At 39.3% G+C, this 24,704-nt stretch overlaps 1 protein-coding gene across 2 annotated transcripts in view; it reads right to left on the reverse strand.

The window, feature by feature from the left end:
* Positions 1 to 24,704, reverse strand: part of Elp1 (elongator complex protein 1) — a 313,623-nt gene that overhangs the window by 164,742 nt on the left and 124,177 nt on the right. Inside the window, exons 7-9 of one of the 2 annotated variants that reach the window (XM_067136207.2) lie at positions 21,993 to 22,186; positions 21,769 to 21,903; positions 17,998 to 18,819 (exon numbers count right to left, since the gene is read on the reverse strand). In XM_067136207.2, the coding sequence (XP_066992308.2) occupies positions 18,785 to 18,819; positions 21,769 to 21,903; positions 21,993 to 22,186 (364 nt within the window). In that variant the 3' untranslated portion in view covers positions 17,998 to 18,784. Of the gene's footprint in view, positions 1 to 17,997; positions 18,820 to 21,768; positions 21,904 to 21,992; positions 22,187 to 24,704 lie in introns of those variants that run through there. The other variant, XM_067136206.2, reaches the window with a different exon arrangement.

A 24,704-nucleotide genomic window follows, 5' to 3' on the forward strand; every position in this document is an offset into this window, starting at 1 on the left:
AGTATATAGATATTTTGACGAAAATATAGCTAACTAAGCTAGAGCTCAATCCCAAAAGGAGCAAGAAGAAGAATTAAAGATAGATGAGAGATTTAGGAATAATGAGAGAAAGAGATAAAGAAAATAAGAGAGAAGCAGGAAGGGATATCAGAGTGGTTCCAAGAATATGAAAGAATGAGAAGAAGAGAGGAGAAAACGAGAAAAGGAGAGAAAGAAGGAAGAAGAAAGAAAAAGAGAAAGGGAAGAACAAGAAGAAAAGGAGAGAAAGCAGGAAGAAGAGAGAAAGAGAGAAAAGGAAAAGGAGAGTAGAAGAGCAGAAAAGGAGCGAAAATAAGAAGAGAAACAGCAAGAAGTTGAAAGAAAACAACATGAATGGCAACAGAAGCAACTCAAGGAAAGAAGAAAAGAAAAACAGGAATTGTTGCAAGAATTCAGTAGAAAACAGGAAGAGAAAGAGCAAGAGCGGAAAGAAAGGCATCAAAAACTTATGGACGAAAAACAACAAAAATTATTGCAAGAACTGAGAGAAGAAAGAGAAAAAGAAAGAAGGGAAGATTATGAGAAACAGCAGGATTCGCTGCAGGAAACCATTAGAAAACAAGAAGAAAATGAGAGAAAACAAGAAAAGGAAAGAAAACAATAAGAATGGTTGCAAGACTTCAGTAGAAAACAAGAAGAGAAACAGCAAGAGATGGAAAGAAAACAGGAGGAATTTCAGCAGAAGCAACTGGAGCAAATGGGAAGAATAGAAGAGAAGCAGAAAAAGATGATGGAGGATGAAGGCATAAAAATTTAATCGGGAATTAAGGATGATATAGAAAATATGCGAACAGAGATGATTGAGAAGATGGAAAATAAGAACAATGAGGTGCATGAAGAAATAAACAAAATAAGAGAAGAGCTAACGGAGAATTGAAACGTCATTCAAAAGTTAAAAGAGGAAGAAATCAAGAAATTATCAAGCAACATGGAAGAATTGAACATTAATGCTCAAAAGAAATGGGATCAATACCAGGTTGATTTGGGTAAAATAAATGAAAGCACAGAAAACACGAAATGGACAATGGAAACAAATTTTGTTGCGGCTAGAGAAGAGATGGAGCGCGATAGCAAATCAAACCAACCAAAGAATGGAGAAAACCAAAGAAGGATTAAAACGATTAGAAAGGAGATGCAGGGAATGCGAACAGAGAATCAAATGACAAGATCTGTTATATCAAATTACAATGAGAAACAGAAAGCAATTGAACTTCAAATCAGCGAAAAGGAAACTATGTCAACAGGAACAGCTGATTCAAATCGGCAGAATAACGACATAATGATTGGGAGCAACCATAGCAATAGTCCAGCAATTGTAAATATAATAACAACTTATGACGACTGACCCAAACATTTCAACAACACTGCAAAACTATCACCTAAACAATTCCTTAGGGAAATGGAGGAGCATTTTCGTGAGAACAGGGTACCTGAAGATAAAAGAGATTATGCGTAATAGAGAAGCACTTGGACTCAATCCCGAACATATGGTACCAGGCTTCCAAATACAGTTTCCATGACTACTACGAAGAATTTAAGGCTGCATTCCTAAGAAGATTCTGGAATACTAATATACATCTAAATGGTAATGGAAAAGCAACTCTCTGTAGACAAATTGCTACAATTATCAACAGAGATTTGCAAACTAATCGGTACTTAAGAAAACCCATACCACTAAACTGGCACATACAGGGAAACTTGCCAGAAAACCCAGACCCTTAAATCAAGATCTATGTACAAGGATCTGGGTTCCAGGGAAGTTCTCAACTCATGAGTCAAACATTACCCAATTGCAACAGTCAAGTTTTAGGGAGGAAGGAGGTCTGAGATTGCTCTTGGTAAACTGTCAGAGTGTAGTAAATAAACAATTAAAATTCGGTACATTGATGGAATCTTATGAGACGGATGTGGTGATAGGAGTGGAATCGTGGTTGAGAGAAGGGGTGGGTAATACAGAAGTATTTCCAGAAGGGTATACAGTCTATCGTAGAGACCGAGGAGATAAAAAAGGAGGAGGGGTATTTATTCTGGTGAAGGAAACTTATTGTTCGCATGAATGGTTTACTGATGAAAGGGATGAAATATTAGGGATAAAATTAGTTTGTGATAATATGAAGGAGGTGGGAATTATAGGAACATATAGGCCTGGAAGAGAGGAAAGAGATATAGAAATATTTGAGAAAATAATAGATTATACTCATAAAAACAATAATGATACGGTAATAATTGGGGGAGATCTAAACTTGCCTGAAGTTGAATGGAATGGAGCTGCAAGTGAAGCCCATGAACAGAAACTGGCAAATAAGTTAATTTGGGAGGGAGGATTTACACAGGTAGTACAAGAACCAACTCGTCTCAATAACTTGCTAGATGTATTCTTGGTTAAACCATGGGAAATTGTTGATAAAACTGAGGTAATTGAAGGAATAGGTGACCATAAGGCTGTAATAATGGATGTAGGACTCGTACCAAAAATGCTTAATAAGAGGGTCACAAAAGACAAGAAATTATACAGAAAAACTAAAGTTGATGAATTTGGGACTTACCTTAAATCACAATTCAGTTGTTGGATAAGTGAAGGGAATAATGTGGATACACTTTGGGCTAAATTTAAAGGAATAATTTGGGAAGGAGAGAAGAGATTTGTACCTGTTAAGAAGGGTAAAATGACCTCAGACCCTGTTTATTACACAAGGGAAATAAGAAAATTAAAAAGAACATGTAGAATAGTAAACAGGAAAATCAAAGAAGGTAGGGAGAATAGAGAAACTAGAAAACAACTAATGAGGGAACTGAATAGAGTGAAAAAGGAAGCAAAAGAGAATTATATGAATGGCATTCTTCAAGAGGGTAATGACCACAAAAGGAAATGGAAAAAGCTGTATTCATATATTAGGAATCAAAAAGGAAAAGGAATCCAAATTCCTACAATGGTGGGAGAAGGGGGTGAACACTATTTAACAGATACTGAGAAAGCAAACCTCTTTAGTAGGGAATTCCGAGATTCAGTAGAAGATTGTCAGGACTTGGAAACCGTAACAGAAGATAGAGAGGGAGAGACACAGAGGGAAACAAAAAGCTTCTCATTCACAAATGAAGATATCTTCAGAGAAATCCAACTGCTTCAGCAAGGAAAAGCAGCAGGAAGTGATCAAATTACTGGGGAGGTATTAAAGACAATGGGGTGGTATATAGTGCCTTATTTAAAATTTCTCTTTGACTATGTCATAAATAATAGTGTGATACCAAAGGAATGGAAGGAATCTATAATAATACCAATTTATAAAGGAAAGGGTGATAAAAGGAAACCAGAGAACTACAGACCAATCAGCCTGACCAGTATAGTTTGTAAAATACTGGAGGGTTTAATAGCAAAGTACATCAGAGGGATATGTGATGATAAAAATTGGTTCATGAGGAGCCAGTATGGATTTAGAAAGAAATTTTCTTGCGAGGCACAACTGGTGGGATTTCAGCAGGACATACCAGATCAGTTAGATTCAGGAGGCCAGTTAGATTGCATAGCCATAGATCTTTCCAAAGCCTTTGATAGAGTGGAACATGGAATATTATTAAAGAAATTGGAGGGAATAGGATTGGACGTAAGGGTTATATGTTGGATAAGAACATTTCTAAATTCAAGGGTTCAGAAAGTCAAAGTAGGAAATAATATATCACAGGAAGAGAAAGTCTGGAAGGGAATTGCACAGGGTAGTATAATCGGTCCGTTACTTTTCTTAATATACGCAAATGACTTAGGGAACAATATAACATCGAAAATAAGATTATATGCAGATGACATAATTGTTTATAGGGAAATAAATAACATTGAGGATTGTTCAGAATTACAAAGGGATCTTGACAGTATCCAGGAATGGGTTGAAGAAAATAATATGAAGATTAATGGAGCCAAATCAACTGTTACAACTTTTACAAACAGGAGCTTTAAAACTGAATTTGAATATACTTTGGATGAGGTAGTTATCCCAAAAGATGGCAAGTGCAAATACTTAGGTGTGAGATTTGAAAGTAATTTGCACTGGAAGGGTCATGTTGATGACGTTGTTGGGAAAGCATACAGATCGTTACATGTCATAATGAGGCTACTTAAAGGATGCAACAAAGAATTAAAAGAAAAATGTTACTTAAGTATGGTTCGTCCATTATTGGAATATGCAAACAGTGTTTGGGATCCTCACCAAGAATACCTAATAAAAGAACTAGATGGTGTGCAGAGGAAAGCAGCAAGGTTTGTAACAGGGGATTTCAGGAGAAAGAGTAGTGTATCAGAAATGTTAAAGGAACTTGGGTGGGAAACTTTAAGTAAGAGAAGGGAGAAAAGTAGACTTATAGGATTATATAGAGCCTACACAGGAGAAGAAGCATGGGGAGATATCCGTGAGAGGCTTCGGTTGGAAAATAATTATATTGGTAGAACTGACCACAAGTACAAAATTAGAAGGAATTTTAGCAGAAGCGATTGGGGTAAATTTTCTTTCATTGGGAAGGGCGTGAAGGAGTGGAACAGTTTACCAGGGGTAGTGTTTGATCCTTTTCCAAAATCTGTACAGATATTCAAGAAGAGAATAAACAACAACAGAGATAATAAATTAAATGTTAGAGGGCATTCGACCAGTGCAGGATATTGTAAATAATAAATGTGTGTGATTAAATTAATTCCATCCCCTGGTCTAAGGAGTTTGGACAGCCCAAGTAGGGGACTGCCTGTAGGAGTGAAGTACAGTGGGGACTTCGAGGGCCCTGGGACCGCTACGGTAGCTGTGAAGGCCCTTCAGGAACTCTGAAAAGTGGTGGCAAAAGGGGCTCTGGTTAAGACGCAGCAGGTCGTTATGCTACTTAGGTTCCAAAATGGGTAAAATATAAATATGTAAATAAATGCTATGTAAATTTTAATCTTATACCAGTTGTATAGTATTATTAGAAGTAATTTCACATACCGTACTGTATATGAGTTGACTATGTTTGTAAGATATTATAAGTAGAATTTTGTAAACAATATAAATTTATTAAGGATGATGTGTGTGTTTAATAGAAAAAATTATTAGCGTAAATTGTATAATATTGTATTCTAGGAAAATTTTATTCGTCTCCTGTTAATTTAAAATTTAGTGCTTGACAATAATGTATTTTAGTGTACCATTTGCCACCGAGGTAGACACCTCATTTGCAAATAAAGAGATTTTGATTTGATTTGAGCAACAGTTGAGAATGGAATTAATGCGAGGAAATATGCTTCGACAGGCCAAACACGGTTTAGTGACTACTTCGCTTATCAATTTCATCGATTCCAAGACTTAGACACTGGGCCGATGACCTTCGATGTTCATCATCATCATCATTATTTCCCTTTATCCAGCTGTAGCCGGGTAGGGGCAAATATGGTTCCTCTCCACTTTCTTCGGTCTTTCCACCACTCCTCCTCCAACACTGTGTCCCAGTCCAGGTTTCTTTCTATAATGCTCCGTTGGATGGTATCCTTCCATCTCAATCGTGGTCGTCCACGGCCTCTCCTTCCTTGGATTTGCATTTCCATCACCTTTTTTGGCATTCTTTCGTTGCTCATTCACTTTATGTGCCCAAACCATCTTAGTCGGCTCTTCTCTATTCTATCATTCATTTTTTTCCACTCCGATTTCTTCCCGGATGTTCTTATTCCTTATTTTGTCTCTTCTACTCTTCTGTATCATACTCCTCAAGAACTTCATTTTGGCTGCCTGTATTCGACTCTCATCCTTCTTTGTCATTGTCCAAGTTTCTGCTCCATAAGTTGTTATGGGTACGTAATACATCTTGTACATAGTATCCTTTGCTTCCGTTGGCACATCTTTGTCCCATAACATGTTTCTTACACTATGATAGAAACAACTTCCAGCTTGAATCCTTTTACTAATCTCGGCATCCAGTCGAGTATTCTCCATTAATTCACTCCGGAGGTATTTAAATGTTTCCACTACTTTTCTACACTTATTTTCAATCCACATTCTTCGATCTTCCCATTCACCACATTCAACTGTTCATGAACCTTCCTGTTGTCTTCTCCCCAAATCACCATATCATCTGCAAATAACATCATGTTCATTTCTCTTCCTCCATATGCTGCTTTTGCTGTTCTCATGATGTCATCCATTACTATTGTAAACAGGATTGGTGATAGAACACTTCCCTGTCTCAGCCCACTAGTTATTTTGAACCAACTTGTGTTTGCACGCAACTACAATATTCCTTATACAATGCCATGATCATTTTTATTAATCCCTGTCCAATTCCTTTTTGCACCAGACTGTCCCAAACTTTCGTCTTGGGGACACTGTCATATGCCTTTTCAATGTCAATGAATGTCATCACCATATCATTCCTGTACTCCCAATGCTTTTCCATTAGTTGCCTCATAATGAAAATGGGCTCTATTGTTGACCTTCCACTTCTGAAACCAAACTGATTTTCCTGTATCTGATTCTCAACCCTCAACCTTATTCTACTTTCCAGTATCCTTTCCATTATCTTAGCAACATGGGATATTAGAGTAATTCCCCTGTAGTTCTTCAAAACTTTCTTATCACCTTTCTTGAAAATTGGGATGATTATTCCTTTTTGCCAATCCTCAGGGACCTCCTTATTCTCCCAGACATTCCTGAGAACCCGATATGTCCACTGCAGGCCTACAGCTCCAGCTTCCTTTATCATCTGCACTGAAATTTCATCTATTCCAGCAGTTTTTCCATTCTTCATCTTTCTTACTGCCATTTCAATTTTATTCATTGTAATTTCTTTATCCATTTCTTCATCAACTAATTGCCTTTCCTGGTCGTCCATTGAATGACTGTCATCCGTTCTTATGTTCAGCAGCTTCTGAAAATACTCTTTCCATCTATTTCTTATTTCTTCTGGCTTTGTTAAAATTATGCCACCTTCATCCTTCACAAATCTGGTGTTTACTTGATCTCTCGTTTTGTTTCTTAAGATACCATACAGTAATTTCTTGCTGCCCTGCATATCATCTCTCAATTTCTGTGTGAATAAGGCCCAGCTTTTCCTATTTTCTTCCTCCACTACTTTCTTGGCCAAATTCTTTGCCTCCACATATTTTCTTCTACTTTCTTCAGTCTTAGATGTTTTCCATGCTTTCCATGCCATTTTTCCTTCACTTTAATCTTTACCCTATCATTCCACCAGTGTGTTTCCTTGTCTTTCACATTTCCTGATGTTCTACCACACACCTTTTCAGCACATCCAACCAGTGGTTCCTTAAATCTTTTCCATTCCTCTTCAACATTCCCCACCTCTGTCCTGGGTACCAAGGGTATTATTTCCCTTTGAAATTCTTCTTGTATGCTTTTCTCCTTCAACTTCCATACTTTAAATCTTTTCTCTCTTCTTAATTGGGGTTTTTCAATCTTTCCAACTTTCAATTTTCCTATCACAACTCTATGATCTCCACCAAAGGCTTCTTCAGGCATGGCTGTTACACCTACAAGGTTCTTCTGGTGTTCTTTCTCTATGATTATATAATCAATCATGGTCTTTGTTTGTCTGTCTTCCCAACCATACCTTGTAATCTTCTGACTGTTCTTCTTCCTAAACCAGGTGTTTCCAACAATCATTTGATTCCTCATGCAAAAATCCACCAACAACTCTCCTCCTGGTTTTACATTTCCATATCCAAAGGGCCCTACAACATCTTCCTTTCCTTGTCTTTCCATTCCAACTTGTGCATTTAGATCTCCCATCAATAGTACTTCCTTATCTTCTATCTGTCTCTCCCACTTCCTCTAAGAAGTCTTGTAGATGTTCATCTATGCAACCAGTTTGTGGGGCATACAATTGAAATAGATCTTTCACGTCATTTTCAAACTGGACTCTCATCATCATCATCCTATCGCTGATGTACTTTGTATATTCCACATCTTCTTGGATTTCTCTTCTAAGTATGATGGCCACTCCATTTTTTGCTTCAGGTCCTCTGCTGTAATACAGCCTGTATCCTTCTCTCAGAGGGATCTCCCCTGTACCCCTCTTCTTGGGCTCGCACAGTCCAAGTATAGCTATATCTTTCTCTATCATGAAGTCAACCAGTTCTTCTGTCTTTCCCGTCAGTGTCAGTACATTTACTGTTGCAATTTTGATGTAGTTTGGTGCTGGTTGTCCATTTTTCACAGTTCCCCCAGCACCTGAAGAGCTGCACATCGCTTTTAGCAGGGGACGCCCTAACCTTTTCTGAGGCACCACATCTGCTTTGTCCATATAGGCTATTGTTACGATGGGCTCACCACACCCAAAGGCATTTTATACCTACTGCCAGGTTCAAAATTAGGCCACCCATAACATGGAGACAGACGCCTTTCGTAGCCGCTCCTCTGGAGTACAGACGCTACGGGTATGCCCCTTCAACCATCTCCGCCGTACCGAAGTCCACCTTCTCCGCCGTAGATGCCGTTGAGGTCTTCACTCGTAACCCTGAGCTGGGACCCATAGCAGATGTTACACACCGGGTCAGTGTGCTCTGGGACTCACATAGGCAGGGGCGCCACTCCCTGGGTAGGGCTGCCTCCGAAGAGGGTCCCTACCTGCTACCTTCGATGTTAGGCCCCTTAAAACAACAAGCAGCATCATCATCATTATCATCAGACTTAGACACAGCACCAAGCAAACTTGAAGCCAAAAAGACCATTCAAAGGCAATTTCCACCAGATGTGCAGAGATTGTTAGTGACCGCAAATATAGAAACTGCAGTAGGTATGGAAAATGTCTTGAGACAGCTAGACATGATGTCAACATGCACAGCAAACAGGAATCCACGAAATGCGAGCCTTGCAGAAGCAGTAAACACTATCACCCCAGAGAGTGTGGATAATCGTGAAAATAAGAAGCCTGAGAATAAGTCAGTGAATTATGGCAGAGGAAGAGAGAAGGAGCAGAATAAATGTAACTGCCAACGGAACGTAAACTTGAGCGGAAGATACGGCCATGATAACAGATACGTTCCGTACTGCAGAGTTAATCCAAGATATAGAGGAAACAGGAATCGGCAATATTACCGAACTGGAGCACAATATGATGACAGACGAAGACAGAGTTATTAGAATAGGAGTTACAACAACAGGAAATACATACAGGAGTTGCAAGAAACAACACGAAATAAGGAAAAATGGGAAAGTGCAATTCGAGACAAGGAAATGGAAATACTGAGGGTGCTGAAAGTCTAGAATTGCAACATTATAAATGTAGGAGAGCAGAAGACAATAGATTGAGCCCAGACACCCCAGAATTTACGGTTAACTCAGAAGCGTCTGAGAGAAAACACCGCCGATTTCGAACTGAATAATAAAGAAACGTCAGATAATGAATGAAAAGAGAAAATAAACAAAATTTTCAGTTGGATAATAGCACAAGTTGACCATTGGGATATTCAAACGGATGAGCTAATTGAGGATCATACTACAGATTTAAGGAAACATAAATATAGTCTACCGGTGATGATAGTGACAATAATTGGGATAAAAATTCACTACTTAGTAGATTCCGGAGCATGTATTAGCGTAATGTTACATGCCTTGTTCCAAGAAGTAAGCAAGAAAATACACTTACCCACGATACCTGTATCGGGAGGAAAGGTAAGAGGGATAATCCCGGACAGAACAGTAGAGTGTAAAATGCAAGCATATCTTAGCATAATGATTGGAAGACACAAATTTGAACATCCATTCATCATAATGAACAAACAAAATATAATATTATTTTTGGATAGACTTCATGCTAACTACGCGAATGACTATTGACATGGAAAAACAAGAGGTTAATTTTCCAATAGTAGAAGACAATAGAATGGGATCAATCGAAACAATCCAGCTAAATAGTACCATGGATAAGAATTGACAGATAAAAATTGAAGGAAAAGAAATCAAAGTCATTATTAAGGAAAACCAAGAACTGGATAAAATTCATAGTCACCAGGAGATTGATATGGAATTGATTAAGAAACTGGAGAGAATAGTAACCATAGAAGAGGAGGAAGAAGAAAACCCAGAGATCTGGAAAAGTATTTCAGAGGCAGCAATATCGTCAGTAGAGAAAAGAAAGCTGTATGGAATACTAAAGAAGTACACAGAGGTATTCAAGAACAAACCAGGACAGATACCTTAAATACAAGTTATTGGTTAACGACTGGATACCTTACAGAGGAAAAATCTATGATATCCCAGAAAAATATTCCCTGGAGGTGAAGAAAATTATAGACGAAATGCTAGCCGATGGGATAATCACCAAGACCACTACTCCTTACCTGAATCAACTAGTGATAGTAAAGAAAAGTAACAGAAATCTGAGGGTGTGTCTTGATGACAGGAAGCTAAACGAAAAGCTTAAACTGGAGTATGATCAAGTACCGAGTCTGGTGATCCTGCTTTACCTGCGATCTTATTCAACGAAACAATTTGTGGATATAAGTCATCTCATAGGAACAACCCTTCAACACCGCAACTTAAAAAAATATATTTCACGTACTGTAATATAATTTTATTTGTGTTAGACAGTTTTGCAGTGTTCACTTCCTACAGCTGTTCATAGTATAGAAATCAATTAGGAGTGGAGCAGGAAGCTTACGCTATGGGCAATGGAGTTCAAAAGGTTAAGGACATTAGAGAATTTAGGAAAACTGCAGAGATCGGACATAAATTTAAAGTCAATTATTGATAAATTAACAAAAGATGAAACAGAATCTTTGTTAAGGCACAAATATGAATCGGTAGATGGCCGATTAACTAAATATGTTGACAGCACCAAAAATAGGAAAAGAATCATAGTACCACAGGAGCTACAATGGGAACGCATAAGATTACGGATCATGCAGGAATTGATAAAGTAATAAGTACTATTCTGGAGTAAACTTACATGGACAGGACTAAGAAAATTGGTTAGGAACACCGTAAAGACATGTGATATATGCCAGCGAGTAAAGCACAATAACTATGTTAATAGCCACCAGCTCATTGCTATCTTACCATCGAGATCGAAAGAGATTTTTGCAATCGATATGTTTGGTAAGTTACCGACTGCAAAGAAAGGGCGAAAGTATATACTGGTAATAATAGATGTCTTTTCAAAATATATTTCTCTACAGCCTATACAACAGGCAAATACGAAACAGATTCTGCGATGCTTGACTCGTAAAGTATTACCTGAAATGGGAAAGCCCAGTAAAATCCTAACAGACAGGGGAACGCAATTTACATCTATAGGTGGGCCGGCGCAAGGTTGCACTTGACAGTTGTAAGTCATGTTGGTACCACTACAAAAATGAAATGAACGTCACCCGTCAGTCAGAATCACCAATCCACTACTTTTTATGTCAGATAAAGTTCATGTTAATTCGTATTTAATTCCGTATAGTGTTCATAATCTTTTATTTGCTTACACAAATATGAGCATTTAAAAGGTATTATAAGGTTTAAGCGAGCTACAAAATAAATACAAACTATTTTCAGTTGATTGTTGTTGGCAATATAGGTAGTATAGTGGTGCCATCTATAACTAGCTTGACTACTGTATTGAAGTGTTGCCGTTTTATCTGTCAACGCTAGCATGTGGTCAGGTGTGATTCGCGCGTTTATGAAAGTTTTGTTTTCATTGTGAGATAATAGTGAAATTTTATTTTAACGAATGCAGTGCGATATCTCGGAAATGACAACATAGTCATGAAGTGCGAAGTGAAAATCCTTTGAGCCGCGGAGTGTCCGTTAATAGTCGGGCATTAGAATTAGTGCGGAGAACTCGTGAGTTTTACGAGAGGGAGACGAAATTCGTACGCTTGTATAGCCATCTCTCCGTTCCTGTAGATCATGTTGTGGATCGCATATCTCTAACATTAGGACTTTCAAAACGTACTGTCATTCAGACATTTGTGTGCCCCCTAGAACAGAAGGAAAAAGTGACTGGGGTACATAGCAGTAGCAAAAAAGGGGCTGATAGTAGGGACTTGTTTCTCAGCACTCCGGGAAAGAAACGAATTAAGCTATCTCCTGTAACAGGAATTAATTATTTCCAGGCTGATGCAATACGAAGACACGAGTACGATTTTTACAGCTCAAAGTCCCTTCTGTCATTGTTATGGACAATGCACATTACCACTCTGTAATAATGGGCAAGACCCCTTCTTCGAGCGCCCGTAAAGAACTGTAAGTGGAATGGCTGCAGTAAAGAAATAGCCAAGCGCATATGTGTATGACTAAATTATTATTACAAGATATTAGAATCATTCCGTATTGACGGTTTTCACTTTACAAAGGTGAAAAATGAGAGTATCCTCCTAATTCAATACAATAAATATTCCGTCATTAGACGGAGTAAACAAATTCAAACATGTTTCGGCTCATTTGAGCCATCTTCAGTGAATAATAAGGGGAGATTTGAAATAATTTACATAATATACGTTGAAAAGATGCTAAAAAACATAATGAAGGAGCAAATGATAAAACAAACAAAAGAGAGCCTAGACGGAAACAAAATTAGTACAAATATACAACATTAACAACAAATATTTGAACTCCGGAGTTTACAAATTAAAATGCCAATCCTGTAATTCCAGCTATATTGGACAAACAGGCCGCAATTTTGTCATTAGATACGCCGAACATTGCAACGCTCTCAAATATAATCGTTTCTCAGCTATGAGTGAACATCATAAAGCATCCAGCCACGAATACACTTCAATAGATAAAGACCTCAAGATCTTGCATTACGAGCAAAAAGGCACCTTGCTCAACGTTCTCGAGAGCATCCACATCGATTTAGATCAGTTTATGAACCCCTCTCACAATTTAAATGAAGTCAGCGAGAAAAAGAACATTCTACTTGAAACATTCATTCCATATACACTGACTGACAGAGCAAATGCAACACCAAGAAGGAGTGGTCAGAACTTTATGCCAATTGCAGGGTAGACTGACGTCACTGAGGTATGCTCATGATGTGAAATGCGCCGCTGTGCTGCGCACGTAGCGAACGATAAATGGGACACGGCGTTGGCGAATGGCCCACTTCGTACCATGATTTCTCAGCCGACAGTCATTGTAGAACGTGTTGTCGTGTGCCACAGGACACGTGTATAGCTAAGAATGCCAGGCCGCCGTCAACGGAGGCATTTCCAGCAGACAGACGACTTTACGAGGGGTATGGTGATCGGGCTGAGAAGGGCAGGTTGGTCACTTCGTCAAATCGCAGCCAATACTCATAGGGATGTGTCCACGGTGCAGCGCCTGTAGCGAAGATGGTTGGCGCAGGGACATGTGGCACGTGCGAGGGCTCCAGGCGCAGCCCGAGTGACGTCAGCACGCGAGGATCGGCGCATCCGCCGCCAAGCGGTGGCAGCCCCGCACGCCACGTCAACCGCCATTCTTCAGCACGTGCAAGACACCCTGGCTGTTCCAATATCGACCAGAACAATTTCCCGTCGATTGGTTGAAGGAGGCCTGCACTCTCGGCGTCCGCTCAGAAGACTACCATTGACTCCACAGCATAGACGTGCACGCCTGGCATGGTGCTGGGCTAGAGCGACTTGGATGAGGGAATGGCGGAACGTCGTGTTCTCCGATGAGTCACGCTTCTGTTCTGTCAGTGATAGTCACCGCAGACGAGTTTGGCGTCGGCGTGGAGAAAGGTCAAATCCGGCAGTAACTGTGGAGCGCCCTACCACTAGACAACGCGGCATCATGGTTTGGGGCGCTACTGCGTATGATTCCACGTCACCTCTAGTGCGTATTCAAGGCACGTTAAATGCCCACCGCTACGTGCAGCATGTGCTGCGGTCGGTGGCACTCCCGTACCTTCAGGGGCTGCCCAATGCTCTGTTTCAGCAGGATAATGCCCGCCCACACACTGCTCGCATCTCCCAACAGGCTCTACGAGGTGTACAGATGCTTCCATGGCCAGCGTACTCACCGGATCTCTCACCAATTGAACACGTGTGGGATCTCATTGGACGCCGTTTGCAAACTCTGCCCCAGCCTCGTACGGACGACCAACTGTGGCAAATGGTTGACAGAGAATGGAGAACCATCCCTCAGGACACCATCCACACTCTTATTGACTCTGTAACTCGACGCGTTTCTGCGTGCATCGCCGCTCGCGGTGGTCCTACATCCTACTGAGTCGATGCCGTGCGCATTATGTAACCTGCATATCGGTTTGAAATAAACATCAATTATTCGTCCGTGCCGTCTCTGTTTTTTCCCCAACTTTCATCCCTTTCGAACTACTCCTTCTTGGTGTTGCATTTGCTCTGTCAGTCAGTGTATTTGTCAGAATTTCCATAACACAAACAAACCCCACCTCCATCTCTCCAACTCACCACCACTCCCCCCTCCTCACACCAGCCCTGGACCACCCCTTCTCCCTCCGCTCCTTCCATCCTAGCAAACACAGTCGAACCAACAATAGACTCGAACACGCGTACGAGACCGTTACTTTGAGAGGCCAGGCTATTTGAGAGGACAACCACCTGCTAAACACCGTAAGTTTAAGCTTTCTTCACACCCATTCTACACTTTTTACTTATCATCCCACGTTTCTCGAACAACCTCATTTTTCCATTACAGATTAGAGCTTCATTGACGGTTTCCGCTAGATCACTTACAGTTTACTATGCATCTTTCTTCTGCCTAACACAGCTTCTCAACTTTATATCGCGGCCCTTCCGACCTTTTATAATAAGGCAAGACACCAGCCAACATTATGAAACAATAATCAAGAAAGGGACCGCTAGATTGAGAAGATTTTGAGAATGTTGTTGTTTCTAAAGCTTTAAATTTCATTGGGGTTTTTTCCTTGTAACAGGCTTTTCGCCTGCACGTCACATCAGGCTTGGTTTCTCAAAAAGGTTTGCTCCCCCTCCCCTCCTGACCCATTTAATGTGATTGGTTTCTACAAGGATGATTTTCGACAGTGATTTCAACCTGTTTGTTATTGTTACTAAACAATATTTTGTAAACTATGAGGTCCACAACCTCACCATGTGCTACTATTGTTCATTTCCGTCTGCATCATTTGTTTTTTCATTCCTTTGTTTTTTTAGGTTAACACAGTTTTTAGTTTCAATTATTATTTTAAATTAACACCTTTTCACTGAATTTTGTCGCAGTGAGTTGTTTTTTGCTCCGCATATTGATGTAAATATTGTATATTTGTACTAATTTTGTTTCCGTCTAGGCTCTCTTTTGTTTGTTTTATCATTTGCTCCTTCATTATGTTTTTTAGCATTTTTTCAACTTATATTATGTAAATTATTTCAAATCTCCCCTCATTTTTCACTGAAGATGGGTCAAACGAGCCGAAACATGTTTGAACTTGTTTACTCCATCTAATGACGGAATATTTATTGTATTGAATTAGGAGGATACTATCATTTTTCACCTTTGTAAAATGACTAAATTAGTCAACACCGGGCGAGTTGGCCGTGCGGTTAGGGGCGTGCAGCTGTGAGCTCGCCTCTGGGAGATAGTTGGTTCAAATTCCACTGTCGGCAGCCCTGAAGATTGTTTTCCGTGGTTTCCTATTTTCACTCCAGGCAAATGCTGGGGGTGTACCTTAATTAAGGCAACAATTGCTTCCTTCCCATTCCTAGGCCTTTCCTGTCCCATTGTCGCTATAAAACCTATCTGTGTTGGTGCGATGTAAAGCAAATAGCAAAAAAAAAAAAAAAGAAAAAAAGAAATAGTCGACGAGGTAGCAAAGGAACAAGGGCACGAGGTTATTAGGTTGCCGCCGTACCACTGTCACTTCAACCTCATTGAGTTGGTACGGTATGGGGAGAAGTAAAACATTACTACGCACTTATAACAAGTTCTTCACAGTTACTGAAGAGGAAGGACTGTTCCAGAAGAGTATTGCTCGAATGGATGTGGCTTTGGGCAGGAAGAAATTTAGCCATGTCGCAGCATTCATTAACTCGGCAATGGCAATACATGGCATCATCAGTGACTCTCAGGAGTTGATGATCTGCCTAGACGATGATGACAATGACAACGAAGGCGACAGTAGTGATGGCAGTGAACTGGAGGGTATCGAGCCTCTGGCTTTGTGAATCAGGTATAAAAATAAGGTTTCTGAATTTTTGTAAATTTTATAGATTTTACTTGAAACATTTTGTGTTAGTACTGGTGTATATTATTCTAACATTTATCGGTGTATTTGAAGTGAGATCCTTGTCGGCCGATTTCTTCCGTGTTTTCTAACATCGCAATAATAAGAACTTCGTAGTATATTTATCTCGTATAATTTTGTGTGATGAATAATCGGTGAGTTGAAAGTTCAATTTTTGTCGGCAGATTTCATTTGTATTGTGTATCATCGCGATGACAATAAAAACATTTCTCTCTTGTTTTTAAAAACCCATGTGTCGTGCAATCAGCTGTTGTTACGGCGGCAACATCGCTTCGTGTGCCATTGCAGTGTGACCAATATTGTGCGCAGCTGTCATGTGCAACCTTACGCCGGCCCGCCCACCTATAGTCAATTCGAGATCAGATGAGAAATATGGGCATAAGGCATATACAGTATTATATTCGGTGAGGCACCCATCAACAAATCCAGTAGAAACGTACATGAGAGAAATAGCTAATTTCTGCCTAATTTATTGTAGCCAATGTCACTGGAGATGGATTGATGTACTTGAGATATTCGAAGAAAGACTTAATAACACCGTGAACGAGTCAACCAGACAAATTCCCAATGCGATACATAATAATAAATATCCGCAGAGACCATGGGACAAAATAATTAACCTGTCATTACAAATAAAACCAGATGCTCAGGACATGGTTAGGATGGTTAAAGAAAGATTAAAACAACAATCTGAGAAAAGATTAAAAAGAGTGAAAAAGATTCCGTGCACCATTCAAGGAGAATGACTTGGTGTTAATCAAGAAAGCACTGATCTCAAACACGTCAGCGAAGATATGCGCTAAATTCACACACTTATACGATGGACCATTTATAATTAAAAGAGTATTTGGAAAAAACCCATATGAAGTAGCGAGTAGGAATGGTACATACAGGAATATACATAACGCACCTAAATGAAATTATATTTCCAAGAAGACAAGAACTACGACGTGAATAATGAGTTGGAGATGGCCAAAGCATGAACTGAACACATATGCAATCTTAAGTCAGCTGATGATCAAAGAAATGAAGGTCCAGAGTGAATATATATATATATATATATGACGTTAAAGATGGAGAAATAAACTGATAGCGTTCCATAGAGGAATTAGAACTCGATACTCAGAGAAATCAGATTAAAATGAACAGAAAATGCAAAGTCACACTTAGAACTGAAGTAAGCAAAGAGTACCCATGTTGCGGGCAATATATTTAATCCAACTAGGGGAAGAAAATGTGCCCGGTGCATTTTCTGATGTGTTTCAAAATGGCGTCAAGTAGAGGTATGGACCACACAGGCTGGAATTGTATGAAAAGAATCTTAAGTTAGAAGTTTATAGGAGGCCATGACCAAGTTGGAACATACGATTTTAAAAGGCTGTGAGGAGAGAACATTGTAACCTTTACTACGGCGGTTGCACAAAACAAGTACTAAACACAATAAAGGAGGGAAGTAAGAGCAACTACACACTATCAGAAAACACTATACACTCAGAGAAACATCAGGTGGCCTACGCGGATCTCTGCCAACAACAACACAATAGGAAATATCAGTAGGGCCAACTAGTGGACAATGAACCAGGAAAATGGAAGGAACTACGACCTACTGAGGGCATGGATATGGCTTAGGTTGCAGATTCCGAAGTAATTCGCCGTGATCCTTAAATTTGAAAAATATTATTTACAAGTGAAAATTTTACAAATACATTCCGAAACGAAATCCACCAAAGTTGCAACATACGAAACTATAAGCTCTGTGATATACATAACTTAGAGGTTCTTTGATAATGCTTCTCTGTAAATTCAAAATTTCAAATCACTATACATCTAGTTACCAAAGCAGTTGTACAATGCAATTTAGTAGGTCAAAAGCAACGTAAAAGCAATTACAATTTACAGTGAAGTAAATGTACTCTCCTAAACTCGTACATCAAGTGACACTGAACTACCAGAGGCAAACCCCAAGGTAAATGTATTAAATTACAATCTACATATTTAGTGAAATAAGAAATGGGAATGCCTCGAAAACAAACAGGGAACCCCAACAGAAAAGCTAAGGCGTCGTAAATTAATTTGGCGAATCTAGGTTAGGGTAGGGCAGACTCCTACACGAAATAGCAACCGAACATTACGGAAATTTTAACCGGAACGGAAAGTAAGAGTGCTTACCCGAAGGTGTGCCATCCCGGAAGCGAGGCGTCGCACATGACGCAGACCAACACAGACTAAAGGCAGATCAGGCCAAGACAAGACCGAATTATCACGAACACTGCCTCGCTCACTATATATAGAAAACCCTGACCTCGGAGTAGTCAACCAGAATGCATGAGTCCGCCCATCCCCTCCTAGGTTCACCAATCACAATTCCTACTCCCGTCGCAAACTTTAACTAACATTCTCGAATACACAGGTTCACGAATCTTCCATTTCCAGAATAATTAGTTAGCCAGATACTTCCAGTAAGTACAGAATGGAAATCTACTATTTACAAATACATACGTTACAAATATTACACAGTACAGGTTAGGTCATTACAAATAAAATATTATATCATACTTTACAAATAAAGTCTTCAAAAACACTTTCCACTTCCACTATATTGTTCACCTGTGACAAACAGAACAGTATCAAATTAATTGTTTCGAAAAACAAGTAAAATATAAGATATTATTATTCACACACTTACAAAATTGAAGAGATAGAGACCAGACATATATCAATTCAGCTGTGACGGAAGAGGAGAATAATTGCCACGATAGTCGAAATTACGGAGATATTACCTTTGGTAAAAGAGAAAATATGGTGCAATACTTGTTATTTGTAATTGAAGAGTGTAATTGCGGCGTGAAATTCGAAAATTTGATTCAAATACGTTCACGAGTTGGACCGATATGAAGTAAAACAACACGTCAGAGCTCATCACAAACAGAGCTTAAAGAAGAGAAAAATATACTGAAATCATTTTCTGAGAAGAAAAATTGAGCAATTACAAATTCTTAAAAAAAAAAAAAAAAAAGAAAAAGACTGGAAGGCAATAGGGGTAGTAACCTTAACACATCATTCAACAAAATCATCTATATACAAGCGACCAATACAAAAGTAATGCAGATTGCAAGATTTTAAAGAAAATGTTTGGAAACGAATTGAGTGTTATGATAGTCGGAGATAAGAATTATAAACTCTCTTTCAATTTAATAATTTAATAATGTAATTGATTAATTGAATGTTTTTCATACCAGATGAAATGTAATAAAATGTTAGCTCATGTCAGGAATGAAGTCCAATTTCCTTTTGTAAGCCAGCGCTGATACATGTATCTGATAAATGATTTTATGATATAATTGGAAGAATATCAGCATATTCTATGTTCTCTTTTCTTTCATATTCAATTAGCTTAATAAATTTCTTCTTATGATTTATTTTTAAATGAGTGAGTATGTGATTTGTAGATATTAGATGTATGTTGACTTATTTTTAAAGTTGTTGTTCATGCAATTTACCATGAGACCAGCGGTGATTTTTTTAAATATGCTATAGGATGGAGACGTTCATCCGGAGATATATATGTCATGTGTGATCCAAGTCTTTTCTCTGAATTCACGTTAATCTAAACCATTTTACGAAGATTTACCCTGAGGAGACAACCAGCTATCGGGATATTTTTACGTGTGTCGCACCTGGACGCGGGATGGGCGCATAAATTTAAATTCGGAGATCGCCTCTCAGAGAGACGATCACACTTCATGAAGCAGCATGCTGTCTCCCTGGGAGACGGTCCGCAGTTCTAGGGTTTAAGTGCTGAAATGGCTGTGATAGCAAGTATCCTGACACACCAATGAAATGAATAAAAAATCTGTGGTGTAACGTTTCTAGTCAAACTGTATGGCTTGTGTGGACTAGGTTTGCAGCCTCTCTTTATCAGGCGTCTCCTCCAATGGTCTCACAAGACTGAGTGAACGCCATTCCAGCCCTCGGTTCACAATTAATGTACTTGGGCGGGCTGGGAATTTAAACTGGGGCTCCAAGTAAGAGGCAGGAACATTATCCCTAAACTACAAGACTGGTGACATTGGAATTAACTTTATGAACTTCAGGGCCAAGAAATAAGGATAACATTACTTACAAGAAATATTAGCAGGGTCGCTAGTGCATTGCTGACAATAATTGTAAAAGTATATAATTAAAAATCTGAATTCTTGAGTCAATGTTTTTTTACAGTTAATTTAATTAGGATAATTAGCATGAGACAGCTGATGGAAATGAACTGGGAATATGGGTAGGATCTGGTCATGACTTTCATAGATATAGAAAAGGCATATGACAGTGTTCCCAGAGAGAAGATCTGGGAGACCATAGTAAAACCGAGACTCAGAAGAGAAATATTAGAAATGGTGGAAGCAAAGTACAACAACTGTGTTAGCAGAGTACTAACCCCAGTTGCAAAGACAAAATGGTTTAGGAATAAGACTGGACTAAGACAAGGGAGTGTGCTGTCACCTCTTTTGTTTATTATAGTCATGGACGAAATTGTAAAAGAAACAAAGGAAGCCTATGAAGATGATGTGATCTGGGGAAAGGACAGCAAAGAAGTGCAACAACAACTAGGTGTACCGTTTGAAAAAATGGAGAATTATGGCATAAAAATCGGTACAGAGAAAAGCAAGACTATGCTAGTTGTTTTACGTCACAGATAGGTCTTACGGCAACGATGGGACAGGAAAGGGCTAGGAGTGGGAAGGAAGTGGCCGTGGGAAACCACAGAAGACCATCTTCAGGGCTGCCAACAGTGGGGTTCGAACCTACTATCTCCTGTATACTGGATACTGGCCGCACTTAAGCGACTGCAGCTATCGAGCTCGGTACCAAGACTATGGTGATGTCAAGAGAGGAAAGGCAAGGAAAGGGCACTGTTAAAATTGGAAGTCAGAGTCTGGAAATTGTGGACAGCTTTAAATACCTAGGAAGTGAATTAATGCAAAATGTTACAGTGGAAATGGAGATTACAGGAGGGTAAAGCAGAGAAATGCATTCTACCAAAGTGTATGAAAACTTGTTTGGAGCAAAGAAGTACCAAGGAAAAGTAAAGAGATATTGTACAAAATGTACTATGTACCCATACTGACTTATGCAGCTGAGACTTGGCCTTTGACTGGCAGGCAAGAGAGCAGAATTCAAGCCAGAGATGAAATTCCTGTGATGTATGATAGGAAAAACAGAGTGAGAAATGAAGATGTTAGGAAGGAAGTTTGCGATAGGAAAGCTAAATGAGAGAGTTGAAAAGAATAAACTAAGGTGGTTTGGACATTTAAAGAGGATGGAGGAGAACAGAATTCCAAGACAGATGCTGGAGCAAAGTGCGAGGGCAAGAGAGCAAGACCTAGAACAAGGTGGATTGAGTCAGTGAAGAGCGGCATAAGAAGATGAAACTTAGACTGGGACAAGATCGTGGAAGAGGAATGGTGGAAGGAAATAGGAAGATGGAGAAGTGCCATAAATACCCCAACCTTGCAGGAGCTGGATAAGGGGAAATGATGATGATGATGACAGGATAATTACCTTCAAGTCTGAGATGCTTTGTTGTCCGGACCACTGCAAGCCTCGCCCTCTGTAATGCAAACTGCTCACTGTTCTTGGCTACTTGCAACTGTATTTGATCAAAGTGGTCGAGAACTTCTGGCCTCACTCGGGACTCTGAGGAGTGTAAGTGAACATGAGAGAGAGAGAGAGACAGACACACAAGAAGTATTCCACATCACAAGAGGTACACATTCCTTCCTTACCCACAAGATCCTGTCGGCCATCAAAGTACGCTACTCGTATAGCCTCCTCCCAGTGATGCCCCATGATTAAGATGTCTATACTATCCTCTGTATCATTCACGTGCTGACTCAACAATTGGGCTGCTTCCAGGTAGCGTCTCCGCTGCACCAAGGTAGAGGCCAACTTTCGACACACGTCTTGGAACTCATCTTCACTATTGGAAAGATGTCAAAATAATTATAGAATTTGGGCCTTGGACATAAATTAGGTCAGCACAAAATTACTTCAATCCAACTGTGAAAGATAAGAATGCACAGTGAAACCTTGTTTCCCACTTAGCACATCGTAAATTCAAAGTCCCGATTCTCATTGCATTAAATCTATATAAAAATACCTCACTTATTGCACCACAATATTCACTGTTATTGCTTAGTATAATCACATTTTTCCTAGCCATGAAAATATTATTTGTCACCCCTTGTGAAAGAAACGTGATTTACAACTCGGGTAAGAGCCGTCACCACAGTTGCGTGATCATGTGAAAAGGCCTTGAATTCCTGAACTTCACAGGATAAGTTGCAGGGGAGTAAGCTGTTAACCTTGGGAAAGTTTTGGTTGCTGGTTAGCAGCGAGATTGCTGAATAACACAGTGAGCGTATTTATGCTTGTGTTTTGCATTTCATTCAGATGTTAAAAATGTATTTCGTATTAAGTGGTACAGTGAAGTGTAGCGAATACTTGTTGCTTGATATGGTAGCCTAAATGTGGATTAGGAATATAATCGTGTGAAATTGACTACTGTATTTGTGTTGTGATAGCCTAGTTACTGTATGGATATGGAAAAAAGTTGTGAAATTCCTTACTAATGAAGACAAAATTAAAATCTGTCAGAAAGTGGACTGGATCTTAAAGCACGCAGAGATTCCGAATGTTGAAGTAGCACCCTCGAATTTTGACTCGATCACTCGAGTTGGTCAAGCTTTTTCAAAATGGCGGCCAAAGTCATTTCTCCTGGTTGCACATTGTTGAGCGTAACCTCCAGTTCATTGTCTAAGAGCATGACCAGAAAATAATGTTTTATAACCCACTGCTCCGAAATAACAGACTTCTACTAACATTTGTTTTAGAAAGAGTGTGATCTGCAACAATACTTGGATATTTTTATTGGCCCCTGTGCATATGTTTTCATGTTTGTTCTCTCATGTGTTTCACACCTTTTAATACTTTCCTCTCATCTTTAGAAATGATAGATATAGTTTTCACTGTACCTGCGGTTACACAACATAAAATGCCCTTGTGCCAGAAAATATTGTATCTAGTGTTTCCATATCCCTATTGGATAGTTTTTATTTGTACATTCAGTAGTACGTTTTCTCGCTTAACATGTTCTTTTCTGCTGTCCCCAGCAGAAACGTCTTAAGGAGATTTTACTGTAGTACAAAATGAAATAGAAATGACAACAGCAGCAGGACCCATTCGTCTACAATGGCTGTATAGGCTATTTACATCTATCTGGAAAGAAAAATAAATGGAGTAAAGGAATAATAATATCTATATTTGAGAAGGGGAAGAATAAGATATGTTGTAATAATAATTATCGAGGAATCACTCAGATAACAAAAATATTTGAAAGGGTACTAGAAAAGAGAATGAAAAGAAAAATGGAAGGACAATTACAAGAAGAAGAAATGGATTTCAAAATTAAAGATCAACACTAGACCCCAAATTCAGTATGAGGCAGTTAATTAAAAAAAAAAAAAAATTTGAGAATACGGAAGATATATGGTGAAGACATTGCTTGATTAAGGAAAGGCTTAAGGGGCAAAAGATCTCTATGGGTTGACGCCCCAAACAAATAGAAATTTTTATTATTAAAAAAAAAAAAAAGAAAGGAAAGGCTTATGATAGCATACCTGGAGTAAAAGTATGGAACATAATGCAGCAGAAAGGATTTGGAAAACAAAGCAAGCAATGTACAAAAATTGTTGCAACAGTGTCCAGACACTTGTGGAGAGGACAGAGTGGACTGGATTATGACCAGGAAGTGTGCCGCCACCATTGTTATTCATAATGGTTACGGATGAAACTTATAAGGAGACAAAGGAAAACTATGGGGGCAGGGAGCTGCAGATGATACTGTGGTGTGGGGAGCAAACAGAAAGGAAGTACAAGAGCAACTTGACATACTGACTGAGATTATTGAAAATTATGGAATGAAAATCAGTGCGGAAAAGAGCAAGACCACGGTGTTGGCTAGAGGAGGAAGGGAAGGGACAAAACCTTGAAATTGTGATCTTCAAGTTTTCGAGAAGTGAACTGATGAAGGATGCAGGGCTGGACATGGAGATCAGTAAATGGACACAGTGGAACCTCGAATCTCCGTTTTTGGAGGGACCATCAAAATAAAACGTACAACACAGGAAAACGGAAAATCTGGGAATAAACAATTTGGCTAAATATCACAAAAATGAAATATATATACCGGTAATTATAATCTTACGAACACTCATGAATCAAACCACACTACAGTCCCAATGGGCCTTTGACTGCCAAGCGACCGCTGCTCAACCTGAAGGCCTGCAGATTACGAGATGATGCATGGTCAGTGTGATGAATTCCCTCGGAAGTTATTCCTAGCTCTCTAGACCAGGGTCGCCATCTCACCATTAGATAGATCCTCAATTAAAGGTAATCACATAGCCTGAGTGGACCTGGAACCAGCCCTTATTACA

This window comes from Anabrus simplex, chromosome 1, assembly GCF_040414725.1.
Source record: "Anabrus simplex isolate iqAnaSimp1 chromosome 1, ASM4041472v1, whole genome shotgun sequence".
Taxonomy (NCBI): domain Eukaryota; kingdom Metazoa; phylum Arthropoda; class Insecta; order Orthoptera; family Tettigoniidae; genus Anabrus; species Anabrus simplex.